At 52.4% G+C, this 18,170-nt stretch overlaps 2 protein-coding genes across 2 annotated transcripts; both read left to right on the top strand.

The window, feature by feature from the left end:
* Window positions 1-14,114, top strand: atxn7l2a (ataxin 7-like 2a). Its single transcript, XM_079740883.1, has 11 exons — window positions 1-131; window positions 1,145-1,213; window positions 1,870-2,239; window positions 2,442-2,731; window positions 2,971-2,997; window positions 3,094-3,176; window positions 6,322-6,533; window positions 8,062-8,242; window positions 9,871-9,992; window positions 11,400-12,264; window positions 13,738-14,114. Exons 1-11 carry the CDS (start codon window positions 2-4, stop codon window positions 13,753-13,755), a joined length of 2,367 nt encoding a protein of 788 aa, XP_079597009.1. The 5' UTR covers window position 1; the 3' UTR covers window positions 13,756-14,114.
* Window positions 14,115-14,357: 243 nt separating this feature from the next.
* On the top strand, window positions 14,358-17,765 carry cyb561d1 (cytochrome b561 family, member D1). Its single transcript, XM_079741679.1, has 3 exons — window positions 14,358-15,165; window positions 15,294-15,331; window positions 16,354-17,765. The coding sequence occupies exons 1-3, from the start codon at window positions 15,000-15,002 to the stop codon at window positions 16,858-16,860; spliced, it is 711 nt and encodes a 236-aa protein (XP_079597805.1). The 5' UTR covers window positions 14,358-14,999; the 3' UTR covers window positions 16,861-17,765.
* Window positions 17,766-18,170: the final 405 nt, after the last annotated feature.

The following is an 18,170-nucleotide window of genomic DNA, read 5'->3' as shown; positions in this document are numbered from 1 at the left end:
GATGATGGCGGTGCGTGAACGCGCAGTGAAAGCAATGGCTGCTCTGGAACGGCGGGTGCCTAGCCTCGGTGATTTCGAGGGCCAAAGCTGGAGCACCTGGGCCGAGAGGGCCGGTGTGACCGCGTCGGATGGTAAGGAAGCACGTTTTCATCCGTATCGGCTGGTAATGGAGACGATTGATGAACCCGTCGGCGTTTATTCTCGCGGAAACGGCGGGCAGCGCTAACCATGTTACCCAAACAAAGACCCTGCCGGGTCCTAGCGCTGGCCCCCTAACATGTTGCTCTCTCCCAGGTCCTCCCAGGTCTTCAGCCAGAGAATAGTGATACTCATTTCAATTTCAGCACCATATTACACATGTATACACTTCATCCTCAACACGGAGCGGGCAGGGGATGGGCAGCGCTCTGTGTGCCAATGAAACACGCTCCACATCAGTGCTTTCAGAGAGCGGAATTAGCCTCTGTGTGGATGGTAGGGCGATACAACTTATTGCAATGGAGCGCTAGCTGGCGGCTAGCTCCCGGCTCGGCCAGCCGTCAAGCATCGAGCTAATGCTGCTAACGCCGCTAGCCACGGGAGGTGGAGTCTGAGGCTGGGGCCACCGTGTAAACCCCAGCCGAGCCTCTGATATCAAGGGTCGTGACTTCATGGTCCCCTCACCTGGTACACTGTCCCTCTGACGGGTGACAGCACCACCAACCCCCATTCCAATCTCTGTGAAGCAAAACGTTTTGAAGAGGAACCACTCATTTTGCCTCCTTGACCAAGGAGTGGTTTACCCTGCTGACATTTTTAGTGCGCTTTATCTTGGTCTGGCATCCGTCCGAGTGCCACTCCGAACCTAACTAGCTCACCTTTGGCCCCATACTGCTGATGGCTACCCGGCGATGCAACTACAAGCATTTCAGACGTCCATTAGTTTAGTATACAAAGTATATCCCTTCCTCAAGCTGTTCCAGAGTGTAGCTGGAAGGCCCCCGTTGTAGAACTTTTGTGGTGATACCTTCATTTTTAAAGATGTTGCCAATAGCTTTGACCTATGTCCCTCCCTTTGCTTGATTTATTTGATATTAGGATTTCCATCAACAAGAGGGCGCAGAGGTCTTAAGATGTCCTGTTATATCTGTGATCTGTCTTCCAGGGGCTGATGTAGAAGAGAGCGGCAAGAATGGCAAAAAGGCAGCTGAGGCCATGTCGCTCAGCAAGGAGGGTAAGTCCTTCTGGACCAAGGGCCGCCCAGTCTGGATGTGTGTTGGTGGGGCTCCTCACTTTGCTGTTTGTAACATGTTTAGTCAATGTTTGTTGGGGCGGCTGAACCTGCTGTTGGAACAAGATGTTACGGCAACGCTGCCAAGCTTTAAAACACCAGCCTGGCTCTCTATCATAGTAGCAGTAGCAGTCGTAGCAGTGTTGTTCACGGTAGCAGCGCTCAGACGGGCGCTTTACCCTGTTTCATTTGGTGGTGGCGTGCACGGGTACTCGCTTGTGCTTGTGTTTTGGATTTTTTGCCTGGAACGGTTCCGGAGAGAGGTACCTTTCACCGTCACTCGTGAGCGATCAAGTTGCGCTGAGAAGCCGGCTACATTTGGCCTCTCAGCGCTCAACTTTATTAGCCGTCCTTTAAGGGCGTTCATGGTTTTTACGGTTCAAGTCTTCAGAGCCAGGGTGTCTGTAAAGCACTGCCTGTTCTGTAGACGTATGCTGAACCCTGTTCTTTATCGCTTTGTTTGTTGTCATGACTCGGGCATTTGCCCTGTCTAAACGTGTTCATCTGAGCGGTTAGTACGATAGGAATGTGCTGCATCGTGTATTACTCACTGGCTTCCCCCCCCCCCCCCCCGTCCGTCCGTCCGTCCGTCCGTCCAGACATGTGCATCTTCGGCCACTACCCGGGCCAGGACGACTTCTACCTGGTGGTGTGCGGCCACTGCGGCCAGGTGGTGAAGCCCCAGGCCTTCGAGAAGCACTGCGAGCGGCGCCACGGGCCCCCGGCCAAGGTCTGCGCCCGCCTGCGGGCCCCGGCCCCGCAGGCCCAGCAGGGTCCTCGCCACGGCCACTCGCACGCCCCCAGCGCCCCGGCGGCCCCGGCTTGGGAGGGCCGCGGGGCCCCGGGCCCGGGGCCCCGCGGCCCTCCCAAGCCGGGGCCGCCGGGGCCTCCGCCTCCGCCGACGCCTCCGCCCTCCCCCTCCGACCCGCCCCAGCACAGACAAGCCAAGAGCTCCAAGGAGGCAGGACGGTACGCCGGGACCGGGGGGCAGGCCGTGGTTCTTTTAGATCAAGGTGTCGAAACGGGCCACCAATAGCGTGCCAGATGTCTTCTCATTCGGACGTTGACTACGTATCGAGTAGTGACCGGTTGTCGGGTGGGTGGGGTGGGCGACGATGACCCGAGCCTCTGAGCCTAACTCAGTCTGTTGTTCCTCCCCTCCCACCCCCAGACGCTCCCCCCTGGAGAAGCCGCCTCACAGCGGCGGCGGCGGACGCACGGAGGCGCCCGCGTTCAAGCCCCCTCCGGTCCTGGACCCCCTGCTTGGCTCGCCGCCCCGGTCTCTCCGAGAGCCGCCCTGGCCCCACGGGGGAGCCACCCCTCCGCCGGGCCGGCAGTCCCCGGGGGAGCGAGGCGGAGGGACCCCCTCCGCCCAGAAGAAGGACCCCGCGGTGGGGCCCGGGGCCGGGCCGGGGGGCGCCTCCCACCGGGTCCCCAGACCGTACAACAAAGTGGCCTCCAGTAAGTATGGGGGTGGCAGGTGGAGGAGGGCAGTGCGTCGTTATCTGCTGTTATAGTGTCACCCCGATGCCACGCGTGACGGCCCATTCTGTAACCGGGCCCCACTGCCGTCGGGCTGTGTGGTCGGGGGCGCTAGGGTACTCGTGAACTGGAGCGTCTCTGTTGACCACACTAAAGAGGATTACACAAGTCATCTATTTATGATATTGATTGGACATTTTGGTGTTGTTGTTTGGCAGATCGGTGTCTGCATCGAACCAAAACAGGTACTCACAGCCCCTCTCAATAACACACATATATCCGCCTCGGACCCTAAATCACTGTGTGTGTGTGTGTGTGTGTGTGTGTGTGTGTGTCCCCAGGGAGGGAATGTGACCTGGACAAACACTGTGGAGTGCTGGACCCGGACAGAAAGAAGGTTTGCACGCGGCTCCTCACCTGCAACGTAAGAAGCACGCACACATCACAGACATGCACGCAGAGACACGCACACACAGGCAAAGACACACACAAACCCACAGACGCAAGCACAGACAGACAGACACACACACCTGTGAGTGAGATTATTGCTTAAGTAAGCATAGCTGGATTAGTATCAAATGGTAATATGATATTCTTCTAGCTTCTAGTCACACGCTCCAGGTCATGGACTAACCTGTTGTACGTTTGCTCTGCCGAGAAATGCCTCGCTAAACGCAACACAGAATCTGTACACTAGGCCTCAGTGATACAGGAAGTGCTTATATGGTCGCTGTGTGAAGGAGGAAGTAGATACAAAGGCCGCTTCCAGTTATGACAGGATGACGCGGCGAACGGGAAATGACACAAAGGAGTGGGAGAGGTGGGGGGTCGCTGCTTGGAATAAAAAAAGGATTTAAATATCCTACTGTAGGTCTACTGCCTACCTCACTTGTTCCAATGTCATGTCAGCAACACCACCACGCTTGCAACCCGTTTCCTGGATGCACCAAAGGGGAATTCCTACTCAAGACCAACTTAAACGATAACGGATCTCTGCCATCTGCTCTTCACGGCAGAGATAATGCAGACAGTATAGGGCGAGGCTAGAGTGAATGTACTGATAGTTACAAACTTTAAAGGGTTGATGTCATGCTTCTTCGACTTTTCCCTTTGCTTCAGACTATTGTATATCGTATGTATACATGTTTTACCTAAGTAGAAAAATCTAGAACTTTTGTCTGGTGGGCGGAGCTGAAGTGCAGCAGTCATGTCTCCCAGCTACCCGCAATGTTTTTCGGATCTTGTCAGATTTTTGCAGACGCACACACAAAGCGTTCGACCAATCACAGCAGACTGGGCTACTCGGGAGGGGGGCCTTAAGGCGACATGATACAAAACAGAACGTTTTGAAAGACGATGAAATTGGTTTTGCAGAAATTAACAGTTTGAGTCTCATCTGCTGTGCTCAACTGTGATTGGCCGGTTAAAGAGCCAGTGAACCCAACATTTCAGCTCGAATTCAAACACTGAAATAAAAAAAAAGGTGTTTGGGGAGTTCTAGGAAGGAGGAGGCCATGTCATCCCCATGGTTACGGCCCACGGCATGTTTGCGATACTTAGTTTAGTATCGACGTTGAGGTTGAGCGTTTATAATGAGCGACGACGTGTATGTAACGCACCGTAGTGTTAAACTATAGGTGACCCTATAACCCCCCGGCAGAGCTCCACACGACCACAGACATCGTCCAGAGAGAGAACCACACACACCAGACAGGACAGAGCTCCACACGACCACAGACATCGCCCAGAGAGAGAACCACACACACCAGACAGGACAGAGCTCCACACGACCACAGACATCGTCCAGAGAGAGAACCACACACACCAGACAGGACAGAGCTCCACACGACCACAGACATCGTCCAGAGAGAGAACCACACACCAGACAGGACAGAGCTCCATGCGACCACACACACCGGCCCCATAGAGGTCCACACACACACCAGACAGGACAGAGCTCCACACGACCACAGACATCGTCCAGAGAGAGAACCACACACACCAGACAGGACAGAGCCCCACGCGACCACAGACATCGTCCAGAGAGAGAACCACACACCAGACAGGACAGAGCTCCACGCGACCACAGACATCGTCCAGAGAGAGAACCACACACACCAGACAGGACAGAGCTCCACGCGACCACAGACATCGTCCAGAGAGAGAACCACACACACCAGACAGGACAGAGCTCCACGCGACCACAGACATCGTCCAGAGAGAGAACCACACACACCAGACAGGACAGAGCTCCACGCGACCACAGACATCGTCCAGAGAGAGAACCACACACACCAGACAGGACAGAGCTCCACGCGACCACAGACATCGTCCAGAGAGAGAACCACACACACACCAGACAGGACAGAGCTCCACGCGACCACAGACATCGTCCAGAGAGAGAACCACACACACCAGACAGGACAGAGCTCCACACGACCACAGACATCGTCCAGAGAGAGAACCACACACACCAGACAGGACAGAGCTCCACGCGACCACACACACCGGCCCCATAGAGGTCCACACACACACACACACACACACACCAGACAGGACAGAGCTCCACGCGACCACACACACCGGCCCCATAGAGGTCCACACACACACACACCAGACAGGACAGAGCTCCACGCGACCACACACACCGGCCCCATAGAGGTCCACACACACACACACACACACACCAGACAGGACAGAGCTCCACGCGACCACACACACCGGCCCCATAGAGGTCCACACACACACACACACACACACCAGACAGGACAGAGCTCCACGCGACCACAGACATCGTCCAGAGAGAGAACCACACACACCAGACAGGACAGAGCTCCACACGACCACAGACATCGTCCAGAGAGAGAACCACACACACCAGACAGGACAGAGCTCCACGCGACCACACACACCGGCCCCATAGAGGTCCACACACACACACACACACACACACACACACACACACACACACACCAGACAGGACAGAGCTCCACGCGACCACACACACCGGCCCCATAGAGGTCCACACACACACACACCAGACAGGACAGAGCTCCACGCGACCACACACACCGGCCCCATAGAGGTCCACACACACACACACACACCAGACAGGACAGAGCTCCACGCGACCACACACACCGGCCCCATAGAGGTCCACACACACACACACACACCAGACAGGACAGAGCTCCACGCGACCACACACACCGGCCCCATAGAGGTCCACACGTCCAAGAAAAAGGTGGTACCTGTATTCAATAGTGGAACGTTCACGGGGAAAATGGCAACAATTACGTATTCAACCTCCTTCTTCTCTAAATCGGGGAATTACTGCAGGTGACGATCATATAACTGTTTTGGGTTGACTGGTGTTAATCTATAAATTTGTTTAGTGTTTTAGCTTAACTGCAATTAAGTCGCTGTATGTTGCTTTTAAGTGTCCAGCTGTGCAATGAATCCATAAAGTAACTTTTGGGTAGGAAGGTCTCCATAGACGCTAACAGAAGGGGGGGTTGTTCAAAGTGGATGTCAGGATGCTCAACGTATCCCCCCCCCCCCCCTCCCAGATCCACTCCATCCACCAGCGTAGGAAGGTGCCGGGGCGAAGTAAAAACTTTGACCAGCTGGTGGCGGAGCTGAAGACCAAGGTCCGGGAGAAGGGCCCCCAGTCGCTGGACGGCAGCCTGTCCTCGGGGCTCCCCTCCAGCCCCGAGGCCCCCAGGGAACCCACCGGGGCGCCCCACTGCAGGAGACCGCTGGCCACCCTCCCTGCCTTCAGGTGGGTGTGGGTCGGTTCTCCGCCATGGCACCCGGCCCTCTGTGACCCGACAGGACACCCCCAGGGGGTGTCCTGTCGGGTCACAGAGGGCCGGGTGCCATGGCGGAGAACCACCGTGCCTCTGGCAACTTTCTGGACACAATGATCTCCAGTCGTGCCTCACTGGTACAGCAGGTCGGAGGGCTTGACACCCAGCCCACCTCTTGTACCATTTGTAAATGCTCAGGGAGGTTTCGTTTTTGGTTGCACCATAAATAAGGTGGCGGAACGTTTTTCTTCCGCTTGTCCTCGCACCATCTATCTTTATATTCATGAGAAAAGAGGAACTTACTTTGGTGTACTGTAAAATGTTTTTTTTCTTAACTGCCGGTTCCTCCCGAGCCAACTCCCTTCTCATCCTTTATTAAAACCTCCTTTTAATAACCCGCGGGTCATAAGGTCACAACTCGTGTTAGGATTCACTCTTTCCTTTTCGACCGATCCCTCATCCAGAATAGTGTGCGTGTTTTGTATGGAGGCTCTCATTTTGAGTGTCACTAGTGCTGCGGTGCAATTTCAGTAAAACTGGACAGCGTACAAACCACCTTTTAGCTCTGTATACTAAGTGGAACTTAAGTAGGTTGTTTTCCACACACCAGCGCTGCACACTGCCTGTCTCTCCCGTCACTGCTCCAAACCTTCCTGAGCACACATCATATGAAAGCAGAATCTGTCTCCCAGAACCCTGACTGACTTCCAAGACGCTGCCCGCCTTGGACCGAAATAAAACCGGACTTTAAAATGTTAAAAAATGTAATTCATAAATGTAGGTATTTGTGTGATATACGATTCATCTGTTGAACGTGAATCGACTGGTTTTGTTAGGTTCGAGTAGTGGTGTAATCCATTTGTATGGTACGCCGGTACGTGCTAGTCGTAAGTTGTAAATCTCCCAGCTTTCTTGCGGCTTTTCACTGAGGAACGCCCCCTTTTGGTCGGTCCATCTCGCTGTTCTGAAAGTAGAGTGAGTTCAGTGAGGCCGTCCGTACGACTCAACAACAAAGATGGCTGCCCTGTAGAGAGATTTATTTTCTTTTTATTTGTACCAAGTTGGTCATTTAAATATATATTTTAAATGCTCTTGCATACCTGATTACATTGCTACTTTATTTCAATCACCAATTAATGCATTGCACGGTCTTTCTGTGCGTAAAATACAATGTTAAGTTGTGTGTTTGTTTTCGAGCTGGTTAGCCTAAGAGGCTAATGTAGCTAACTTAACAATGACTAGCTAATGCGAAACGGGAACGCTATAAGTGCTGCAAAACAGGAATTTGCGTCTCGTTCTGGCTATAGCAGGTCGTACGTACCATTCAAATGGATTACACCATAACCCACACTCAGCGGTACTCCAGTTCAACGTTCTTACCGACGGAACCGATTTGGGAACATGAATGGGGAACGGTGGTCCACCTGTTTGTGTGGACAACGTTGTTTAATGTTTTCAATCCTTATTTGAGACGCCCTTCTGTCCCCCCCCCTCTCCCAGTCGGTCCCGGGCCTCGTCAGAGAGCGGCCCCGATGATGAGATGTCGCGGCAGGACGACGGCAGCCCTGGGGCCCCCTCTCCGCTGGTCCAGGGGCCCCTCTCCAGTGACGACAGCGACGGGGAGGGAGCGGAGGAGCCAGCTCCGTACCCCTCCTCCCCCTCCCATCCCAGGCCCCTGGCGGTAAGACCCCTGAAGACCCCCCACCCGTCCGCTGGGCCTAGGGGTTACTCACATTCAGCACTTTGTGTTTTTTAATTATGGCTTATAAAAGTTAGTCCATTTGAAATTCAATATTTGGATGTATTTACGTTTCATGGGATCGACAGCCAGATGGTTTCCTTGTCTCCTACAGCACAATTCCTTAGAAACTGATATTCTTACATTTCACTAACACCTGATGGACGACTTGGCCTTCATAACACGGAACACATTACTGATGGCTCTCAAACACATTGGGAGGCCACAGATCTTGTTTCCAGCACATTCTAACAGGCCTGCATCTATTGCATTAGCAGTCTCATTGATTGGCGCGCACTCTCTAGTCTAGAGTATTTGTAGACATTAAAAATGCAACGTTCCATTCATTCATTATCATTCAAACGCAGAGGCTAGGCATTGACACACGGCTATGGCTGACCCGATTAGGAGAGCTTGGTCTAGATCCTGCCCATACTGTTGGGCAGGATGAAGTAGGCTATAGGTCTTTTTACACTGCCAAGCCGGTTCGGTCGCAGCTTTGCACGCCCGGCGATTTCACCTTCTTATCTCAAGTTTGCTGAGTAAAACCGAGGGGGTCGAATCCCCCGTTCGTCACGGCGCGGGCTTTCTTGGTTCACTGGGGAAGGCGGGGCTGCGCACGGAGTCTAGACCTCTTGAGAATAATTTGTATTACTGCAAACTCCTGAATGTTTTATTTTGTTTATGAATGAAGACACCCGCATGCAATAAATGAGTTTACGTCTGAGTGTAGACTACAAACGCGATTAACTATGGTCAGGGATGTTCATTACTATCTAGACACGGTCCAATAAATAGTGAACTTCATCACAGCCTCACCGCAGCGCCTACAGGGCTTAATGCAAACAATCGTAACAAAAAACGCCTGCAGAAATTCTCCGACACCCGCTGGTCTCAGCATGATGCAGGTCTACTGTAGCCTATGTCTTTTGTCATTGATCAATATGAGGGCATTTTAACCACAGTGGTTGAATTAAAATCAGAGGGAGACAGCAAGTGCAGCTCGAAAGCGACCTCCCACACAAGAGCAATGGAAACAATTGATTTTATTATATGCCTTGTGACGTGGCGTTTGATCGGTTCATTTCGGCTGCGCATGTATTTTTGGAATTTTTGATTGCTGCAATAAATTATGTTGTTGATGTCCGTCTTTGCTGTTTAAATCTAACAGCAGTCTATGAGTAATATATCGGCAGTAACCACTGTTTGTGGTTGCTAAATTGCGCCAGCTGGGCATTCCGTGGTATTGGATGTGTTTTAATAAAACGCATCCAATACTAGGAATGTCCGCTGGTGACGCCACTGAGGCTATAGTAGGCTAACGATGCTCTTAGCATCGTTCGAGTACCCCTGGAGTCCTCGTTAGCTACGAGCGTTTTCACGCCGTTCGTTACCAACGATGCTTTCGGGAAACGGTGTGAAAACTGTACGATGCTCGTACGACGCGCTTCACGATCCACTCAGGCTAACGATGCGTTCGGGAAACGGCGCCCGGGAGGTGTTGTTTGGACTGGTGCAGTAGTGTTGTGTTTGGCTGAATACCTGTGTAATGAGGCCCCTCCCCTCCCCAGGTGTGCTCGTTTGGCAGCCACGCGCTCGGCCATGGCGTGTACACCTTCGACCGCCGCCTGCACCACCTGAGGTCAGCCCTCAGCTCCATGCTGGAGCAGCACATCAGCGCCCACCTGTGGAGGTAAGGGACTCACTCACACACTCCCTCAATATTAAGCATGTTTATATCTGACATTATCTGCACAAAGTACAGTTTTTAGGATTCCTAGGAGCATCGCTGCCCTCTAGGGGCGGACATAATGCATGCTGGGCTTTGCAGTCCTGCAGCATTCCTTCAAATAGAGAAATTCTAATTCCGTATTCTTAACTGTGTGGTCTGCTTTCACAATGTGTGTCATGAGATGAACTCCTCAGGTTTAAAGTTCAAAAGCTTTATTTGTCCAACATGTTGCCATGTTAGAAAATTGTCTTTGATTGAAGGCAATCTGTTCCCCCTAATTGTGTGTATGTGCTGCTTGTGTAAGAAGTATGTTGTGTGTGTGTATTGCCTTGGGTATGAAGGATTTTGTAGAGGGATTTTTTGGCCAGAGGCACTCTGTGTCTACTGCCTGACGGAAGCAGCTCAACACGGCCGTAGAGGGGGTGGGAGGGATCCAGGAGAATGGAATTGGTCTTCCTTTCCACTGCCTGAGTGTGCAAGTCTGAAAGCTGTTTTTGTGGGATGCTGGTTATCTTGCTTGCCTCCTTAATTATCCTAGCCACTTTTCCCTTGCATCTGCTTGTTAGGAAGCTGTACCAAGATGTTATGTTGACGGAGATGACAAATTTGATCTGATAAACCGTGAATAAAATGTCCTTTGTGACATCGAACCCTTTCAGCTTCCTCAGGAGACACATGCGTTGTTGGGCTAAAGGTTTAAGTTGACTAGACCTTGTCCAGGGCTTTGCCAGTAGCTTTTTAATGGTGGAGTATAATTGGACTTGGCAGACGCGTACATAAAACTGAACCGCAGGTTCTGACAGAGCTCAACACATCCACACACGCTGTGGCGTTATGTATGAGTGTCCGAGGAGCTGAGGGGGGTTTATGATAAGTGGGCGCGTTCTCTAATGCGTCCATGTTTTTGAGGCGTTAGTTTTTGAGGTAGTTAACCTGTTCATAACTAAAAGTATCACTCGTTCCGAGAAGTTGTTGTGATTCCACTTCACTCCGTTATTTAATCAAAAGCTAACTTATATTTACGTCCTGCAGCTTGTAGCGCAGACTTCTTTTGATATGAATTATCGATGCATATGACGGTTGACGGTAATTCTAGGTGTAAATGTAATTCCCTCCGTCCTACAGCGTGAACAGTGACAGTACAAAGATACCGGTTGTGTTTGGTAAATGATCCATTGAGCTCGCAGAGTCGGTAGAGGCTTCACATCCCTGTCTTAAAATCAAAGTATTTCACAGTGAAGCTGACTGCAGGCATCATATAGGTGTCCTTGCATTTCGGCTCTGATCTTTTCTTTTTTAATGGATCACTAGTTTGGTTTTCGCGTCCAGTTTCCTGATCCTGTGTCCGTTCTCCCTTTTTTAAATCAGGAAGATTCCTCAAGCCCAGGGGCCCCAGTCTCCTCAGCACACAGCGCCCACCACCACCTCCTCTCCCTCCTCCTCCTCGTCCTCCTCCTCCTCCTCCTCCTCCTCCTCCTCCTCCTTACATTCCAAGGTCCGCACAGGAAGTCACCTCAGCTCCTCGTCCTGCTCCTCGTCCTGCTCCTCCTCGTCCGGCCGCGGGCTGGGGAGGCCCCCCGCCCCGTCGGAGAACTCCAGCGGCGGGGCGGGCCCTTCGGGGCCGGGCCGACCCAAGAACCCCGTGGGGCGGCCCAGCAAGCAGACGCTGAGGCAGCGGGACGCGGCGGCGGCGGCGGCGGCGGCGGCGGCGGCGGCGGCGGCGCTACGGAAGCGCAAGGCGCCCTCGCAGGAGGGCGGGCCCTCGGGCCCCGACAGGAACTGCGTCACACCTCAGGACCGGGGCCGCCCCCCTCCCTTCTCCCCTGCCCCTTCCTCCTCCAAGACCAACCCCCCGCCCGTCGTTTCTCACGGACAGACCAACGGCAGCCTCTTGCCCGGGGGCAGGCCCCGCCCCCAGCCCTCCCCCTCAGAAACCCATTCGCCGGCCACAGCCTTGTCGTACAAGCGGCTCCACCCCCCGGCCGCGGGCCAGCCCGCGGCGGCCGAAGCCACCGCCACGCACGCCGCCACTAACTGTCACGGGGGGCGGGACTTTGAGCACCGGGCGCTGGTGAAGAGACGCAAGGCGGGAAACAATAACAATGGGGAACGCTCGCCGTCCGCCAAGCCGTCGGCGCCCCGCCCTCCCCCCTCCTCGTCCCCGCGCTCCAACTTCTACCCCTGGAAGGAGAGCAAAGGGGGCCCGCTGGAGAAGAAGATAGGGGCCCAGAAGGTGAGGCTCGGCCCTGGCCTTCTGACACCGAGTGGGGGGAGGACTCCTCTAGAGAGGAAGAGTCCTCCCCAGAAGAGTCCTCCCCTAGAGAGGAGGAGTCCTCCCCTAGAGAGGAAGAGTCCTCCCCTAGAGAGGAAGAGTCCTCCCCTAGAGAGGAGTCCTCCCCTAGAGAGGAAGAGTCCTCCCCTAGAGAGGAAGAGTCCTCCCCTAGAGAGGAGGAGTCCTCCCCTAGAGAGGAAGAGTCCTCCCCTAGAGAGGAGGAGTCCTCCCCTAGAGAGGAAGAGTCCTCCCCTAGAGAGGAGTCCTCCTCCCCTAGAGAGGAAGAGTCCTCCCCTAGAGAGGAGGAGTCCTCCCCTAGAGAGGAGGAGTCCTCCCCGGAAGAGTCCTCCCCTAGAGAGGAAGAGTCCTCCCCTAGAGAGGAGGAGTCCTCCCCTAGAGAGGAGGAGTCCTCCCCTAGAGAGGAGGAGTCCTCCCCGGAAGAGTCCTCCCCTAGAGAGGAAGAGTCCTCCCCTAGAGAGGAAGAGTCCTCCCCTAGAGAGAAAGAGTCCTCCCCCTAGAGAGGAAGAGTCCTCCCCCTAGAGAGGAAGAGTCCTCCCCCTAGAGAGGAGGAGTCCTCCCCTAGAGAGGAAGAGTCCTCCCCTAGAGAGTCTTCCCCTAGAGGGGAAGAGTCCTCCCCTAGAGAGGAAGAGTCCTCCCCTAGAGAGTCTTCCCCTAGAGTGTCTCCCCCTAGAGAGTCTTCCCCTAGAGGGGAAGAGTCTTCCCCTAGAGTCTTCCCCTAGAGGGGAAGAGTCTTCCCCTAGAGTCTTCCCCTAGAGTGTCTTCCCCTAGAGAGTCCTCCCCTAGAGGGGAAGAGTCCTCCCCGGAAGAGTCCTCCCCTAGAGTGTCTTCCCCTAGAGGGGAAGAGTCTTCCCCTAGAGTGTCTTCCCCTAGAGGGGAAGAGTCCTCCCCTAGAGTGTCTTCCCCTAGAGTGTCTTCCCCTAGAGAGTCCTCCCCTAGAGGGGAAGCGCTTCCCCTAGAGAGTCCTCCCCTAGAGGGGAAGAGTCTTCCCCTAGAGAGTCTTCCCCTAGAGGGTAAGAGTCCTCCCCTAGAGAGTCTTCCCCTAGAGGGTAAGAGTCCTCCCCTAGAGGGGAAGAGTCTTCCCCTAGAGAGTCCTCTTCCCCTCTAGGGGAGGACTCTCTAGGGGAAGACTCCCCCGCTGACTCACCAGGAGGAGGATGTTGTAGCCCGTGGACATGGTCAGATCAGTATCAAATACTTTTCTCAAGGAATCTTGAATTTATGCTAAATTAAAGGAATTTAGGACCAGGATTTTCACTCTCAAAACATGATTTAAGCCTGAATTTGAGTGTTATCCCTTTTTTTTTATTTATGAATGACTTCTAGATTAACATGTGCCATTATTATTTGACTAACATTTATTACACAAAGATGTTGCAGGTAAAACCTTAATGATCTTCTCTTCTTATCCCACAGCCAAAACTGCACCATTAATGAGTGCCTGCCTTAAAAGCCACTATGAGGAGCCAGCTCAGCACAGTCCTGTGTGTGTGTGTGTGTGCGTGTGTGTGTGTGCGTGTGTGTGTGTGTGTGTGTGTGTGTGGTATAATGTGAATCTTGTGGTTCTTGGTGTCTGAATCAGGCGTGTGCGTGTTTTCTGTTGTATGGATGAATATCGTGGGGGATGAGTTTCTGTGAATTTAATTTTTAGAAATACCTCAAGACCATCTGGTTATGCTGCTAAATTAAAACATGGACTAAAATGTCCTTTACACTCTGACTTGTTTTGTTCTGCACTTGGATGTCTGCATTTTCTGACCACTGGCCCAAATTTGTACATTAGTGCACATTCAGTAAACTGTTACCTGGAAACAAGTAGCCAATGTCCCATTTTATTTTTTTAATCCGTTACAGTTGAAGCGATAATATTTGCTTTATATAAATGTGTGCGTCACTCTAAATATAAAACAATATAAGATTCTAAAGCGGAGGACAAGTCTTTCCCCTGGTGCTGGTGAGACTCCCGGAGCGAAGACCTTACGGGACCGGTTTAAGATGACCTTGCAGAACCGGTTTAAGAACTAAATCAGGTCATCTGTGGGTTTGAAGAGCTACATCAGGTTATCGGTTGGTTTAAAGAGCTATATCAGGTTATCGGTTGGTTTAAAGAGCTATATCAGGTTATCGGTTCGTTTTAAGAAATAATTCAGGTTATCGGTCCGTGTTAAGAACTAGTTCAGGTTATCGGTTGGTTTTATGAACTGTCAATCAGGTGAGCGGTTGCGTTGTGGCGGAGACGCAACAATCCCGGAAGCGCTTTGCCGTCGTCCTGCGCGCGTGGCCTGCGCCTTGGATCCTCCTTCTCCAAAACGACTCCGGGGCAGGAAGTGAGTCGGGACCAATATCAAAGCCGACGCCCCACCTAACCTATCCGACGTCCGACCACCTGATCGGTGAGTTTCCACCCCACCGGTGGAGGAAGCCTCCGCTCGAGCTGTGTTGGATTATCCGTCCCTGGGCTGGCGGAGATGCTCAATGTGGACACTAACGACTTTGTCTAACCACTTAATCGGAGGGGACATATCCTGAATGTTTTGACCGACATTCGCCTGTATACTTTAAGTTTGGTGTCCTTCCTGATACTGTGTTTGAGGACCATGTGGGTGGACGTCAGGGAGACTTGTTCTCGTTTCCACCATGTCCCGCGGTGTGAGGAGCGCATCTAGACGGCGGAGGAGATGCCGTCCGACGTAGAGTACAGCCCGCTGCCGGCGGAGGGGTCGGGATCCGGGGTCCACGACTTCTGGCTCTACGTGTGGATGCGCCGCTTCTCGGTGATAGCCTCGCATGTCATTGCGTTGGGTCTTACCCTGCTGATCTCTCTGTTGTCTCGGCCTGGAACAAGTAGGTGGACGCGTTTCAACATAGTGGTACTTTTTGTACGCTACAGTTAAGTAGGGGAGGGCGTAAATAGCCTCTTGATCAAGATGTGGTGATTTTTCATAACACTTTTATATCGTCTTCTCCTCAAGGTCTGTTTTCCTGGCATCCTGTGTGCATGTCCTTTGCAGTAAGTCAAAACTCTGTTCTTCTGGTGACTCATGCATGACCCTGCGACTGTGTTTAGCCTACACTGGCTCTGATGCTTCAAGACTATGACCCCCCTGACCCGAACGGTTCAGTTCACTCCAATCGGGGTGCTTTTGGATTTTGCTTCTCAGAAAGAAATCTGATAAAGTATTTCATCACATTTTATAGTCCTGTAGCAGCTTTCCAGGAATCTCCTCTTACTCTGGTGACCCTTTGTTAATTCCTCCTCCTCCTTGTGTTCTCTGGCTCCCTGGGCTTGCCATTGTAAATAATAGATGGCTGGGACGAGAACAGGATTAAGTGACAGGCCTCAAGATTTTAGTTTCAAGATGGTACAGTTTCACCATATTAGGTTTAAAGTTGAACATAACACTACTCATAGGAGCGGCAACTGTTGATTGGTTGTGTGCATGTTAAATGCCCCTATCCTCACTAATGGACCTATCAGGGACGTGAGTCCTCCTCAAGTAGATATTAATCACCTGCTAGAATGTCTACTGGAGATAAAGGTGCCCCTACAAGCAAGCATCTTGAAAGCGTTAAATTCTGTGGCGCATATCCAATTCCTTACCATCATCACACTGAACGCTGCGCCGTCCGCCACAAGTATCTAGTTTCAATATGGTTCTTGGATTCCAGTTTGTCTCAGGGGGATTGTCTCTTTCATACAGCACTTTGTTCCGGCCTTGGTGGGAAGACATCCAAGGCAGTATCTCTGCGTGCCTAGCTCATAAAACAGATTATTTAAAAACATTTCTGTGATTTGCGCAGCATTTTTGTCATATAATCAACAGTTGCTGGTACCACTTCTTCTACAACTTTTTACACATTTGTAACTATTATTTACTTTATCTTGTACTGTTGCTGCTATGTGGCTGTTGAGGAACCAAGCCTAATAATTGTATTCTTGTGCACAATAAGATGTAATAAAGGTGATTCTGATTGATCCTCATGCTACCGGTGCAGCACCGAGGCGCTCCGTAACCCTCCCCTCCTCCGCAGTACTGCCTGTGCCTGACGGAGGGCGTGCTGCTGTTCTCCGCCGAGGGCAGCCCCTTCTGCTTCAAGTCGCGGCAGGGCAAAGTGCGCCTGCACTGGTTCTTCCAGGCGCTGCTGCTGGTGGCCGCCACCACCGGCGCCACCTTCATCGTGGCCAGCAAGAACGTGTCGGACCTGCCCCACCTGGCGTCCTGGCACAGCCTACTGGGCGTGGCCACCCTCAGCTCCACCCTCTTCCAGCTGGGCGCCGGGCTGTGCCTGCTCTTCCCCAAGTGCCTGCGCCTCCCCGTGTCGCCGCAGCGGCTGAAGCTTTACCACGCCACCTGCGGCCTGCTGGCCTACCTGCTGGCCACGGCCACCGTGGTGTCCGCCATGTTCTCGGACTGGTTCAGCGCCACAGTGCGCGGGGCGGCCTGGTGGGCCTTCCTCCTGCTGCCGCTGTTCCCCGCCGCCGTGGTGATGAACCAGATCACCAACGCCTACCTGCCACGCAAGAAGATCAGCAGCTAGCTGTGTGTGTGTGTGTGTGTGTGTCCCCTCGCTGGTGAGTTCGGTCTTATCTAGGACCGCTCTGTGACCGACGGTGAAGGAGCCCGTTTACAAACGTAAACACAGCAGGAGTTGAACTTGCAACCGGAACAGTGGTGCACCGACTACTTTGCGTTCTTGCACACTTCTATAACAAAGCAAATACGACCCAGGCACAGGCTGCGCTTGGGAGGGGTTTCCAGGGATGGATGGGTGGGGGTGGACCCCAGGAGTGGGTGGGTGGCGGTGGACCCCAGGAGTGGGTGGGTGGCGGTGTGTGTATGTGTGCGTGTATATTAAGCACCGCTCTGTCAATGCTCTGCTTGACTTTGTAATTTATGAAACTTTTCTTGAAGGGGCATTATGATTGATCCTAGCCAGCATAATTATTATTTTAGCTCTCTACCTCATAACACTAGTTTGTTTGCCCTGTTGAACACGGTTTTGTTCAATGGAGATCTGGATAATCTTCCTTTGGTTTTACTAGCTTTTATAATCAATCAAATAGTTAATCAATCTGTGACATATTAATTCACACCTTGATACTATTTGCAATATTGAGCCAAAAGTCTGCATTTAAAACTGCAAACTTTTAAAGAAGTTGATGTCTGGTGGAAAGGGCTCGTCCAGTGTTATGAAATCAAGTGAAGGAGAATTTAAAGCTCCCCAACAATGGAAGACTGAATTGATGTGATCAGATGATTTGGAAGACCAATTTGTATGTAAAAGCTTTTTTAATATATGCTTACCAGGACAAACCCTTCAGGTCAGAAGGATTTACAGAAGGATTTATTTATTCAAGACGGGTAAATGAGTGGTCTGCCTTGTGTAGAACTGCTGAGCCCTTTTTATTCTCAAATAATCAAATAAACGCTTTTTGAATGTTATTCTGCTGTTGCCTCTTTTGTTGTTGCACCAAATATCGGGTCACTTCCCATGCTTCTCATAGTTAACGCAGAGTGTGATCTCTAGCGTGCCCACTGCATCCGTCCGTTGACGGATCCCCATTGACTTTGAATGGGGACGGGCGCGCAATGCATTGTGGATCCGTCCGTTCCGTTGGATCCGTCGGCGCCGTCAAAAAGTTATAACGCCTCGTTCCCACTGCACCGTCCACCAACGGACGGCGGAAGGCGTGGCTGACGGATGGGGGAGCTTTCCAGGGTCGTCAGAGCCCGAGTAGTGTCACAGTGCTTACATTTGCATACGCGATCTGATAGGATGACGGATCCGTCGCTGCCGAAAAAGTTGAACATTTTTCAACCTTTAAACGGAGCCGACGGATCCAACGG

The sequence above is a fragment of the Pollachius pollachius genome (genome assembly GCF_949987615.1).
Source record: "Pollachius pollachius genome assembly, chromosome: 8".
Classification (NCBI taxonomy): domain Eukaryota; kingdom Metazoa; phylum Chordata; class Actinopteri; order Gadiformes; family Gadidae; genus Pollachius; species Pollachius pollachius.
This window is presented reverse-complemented; position numbering and strand designations above follow the sequence as displayed.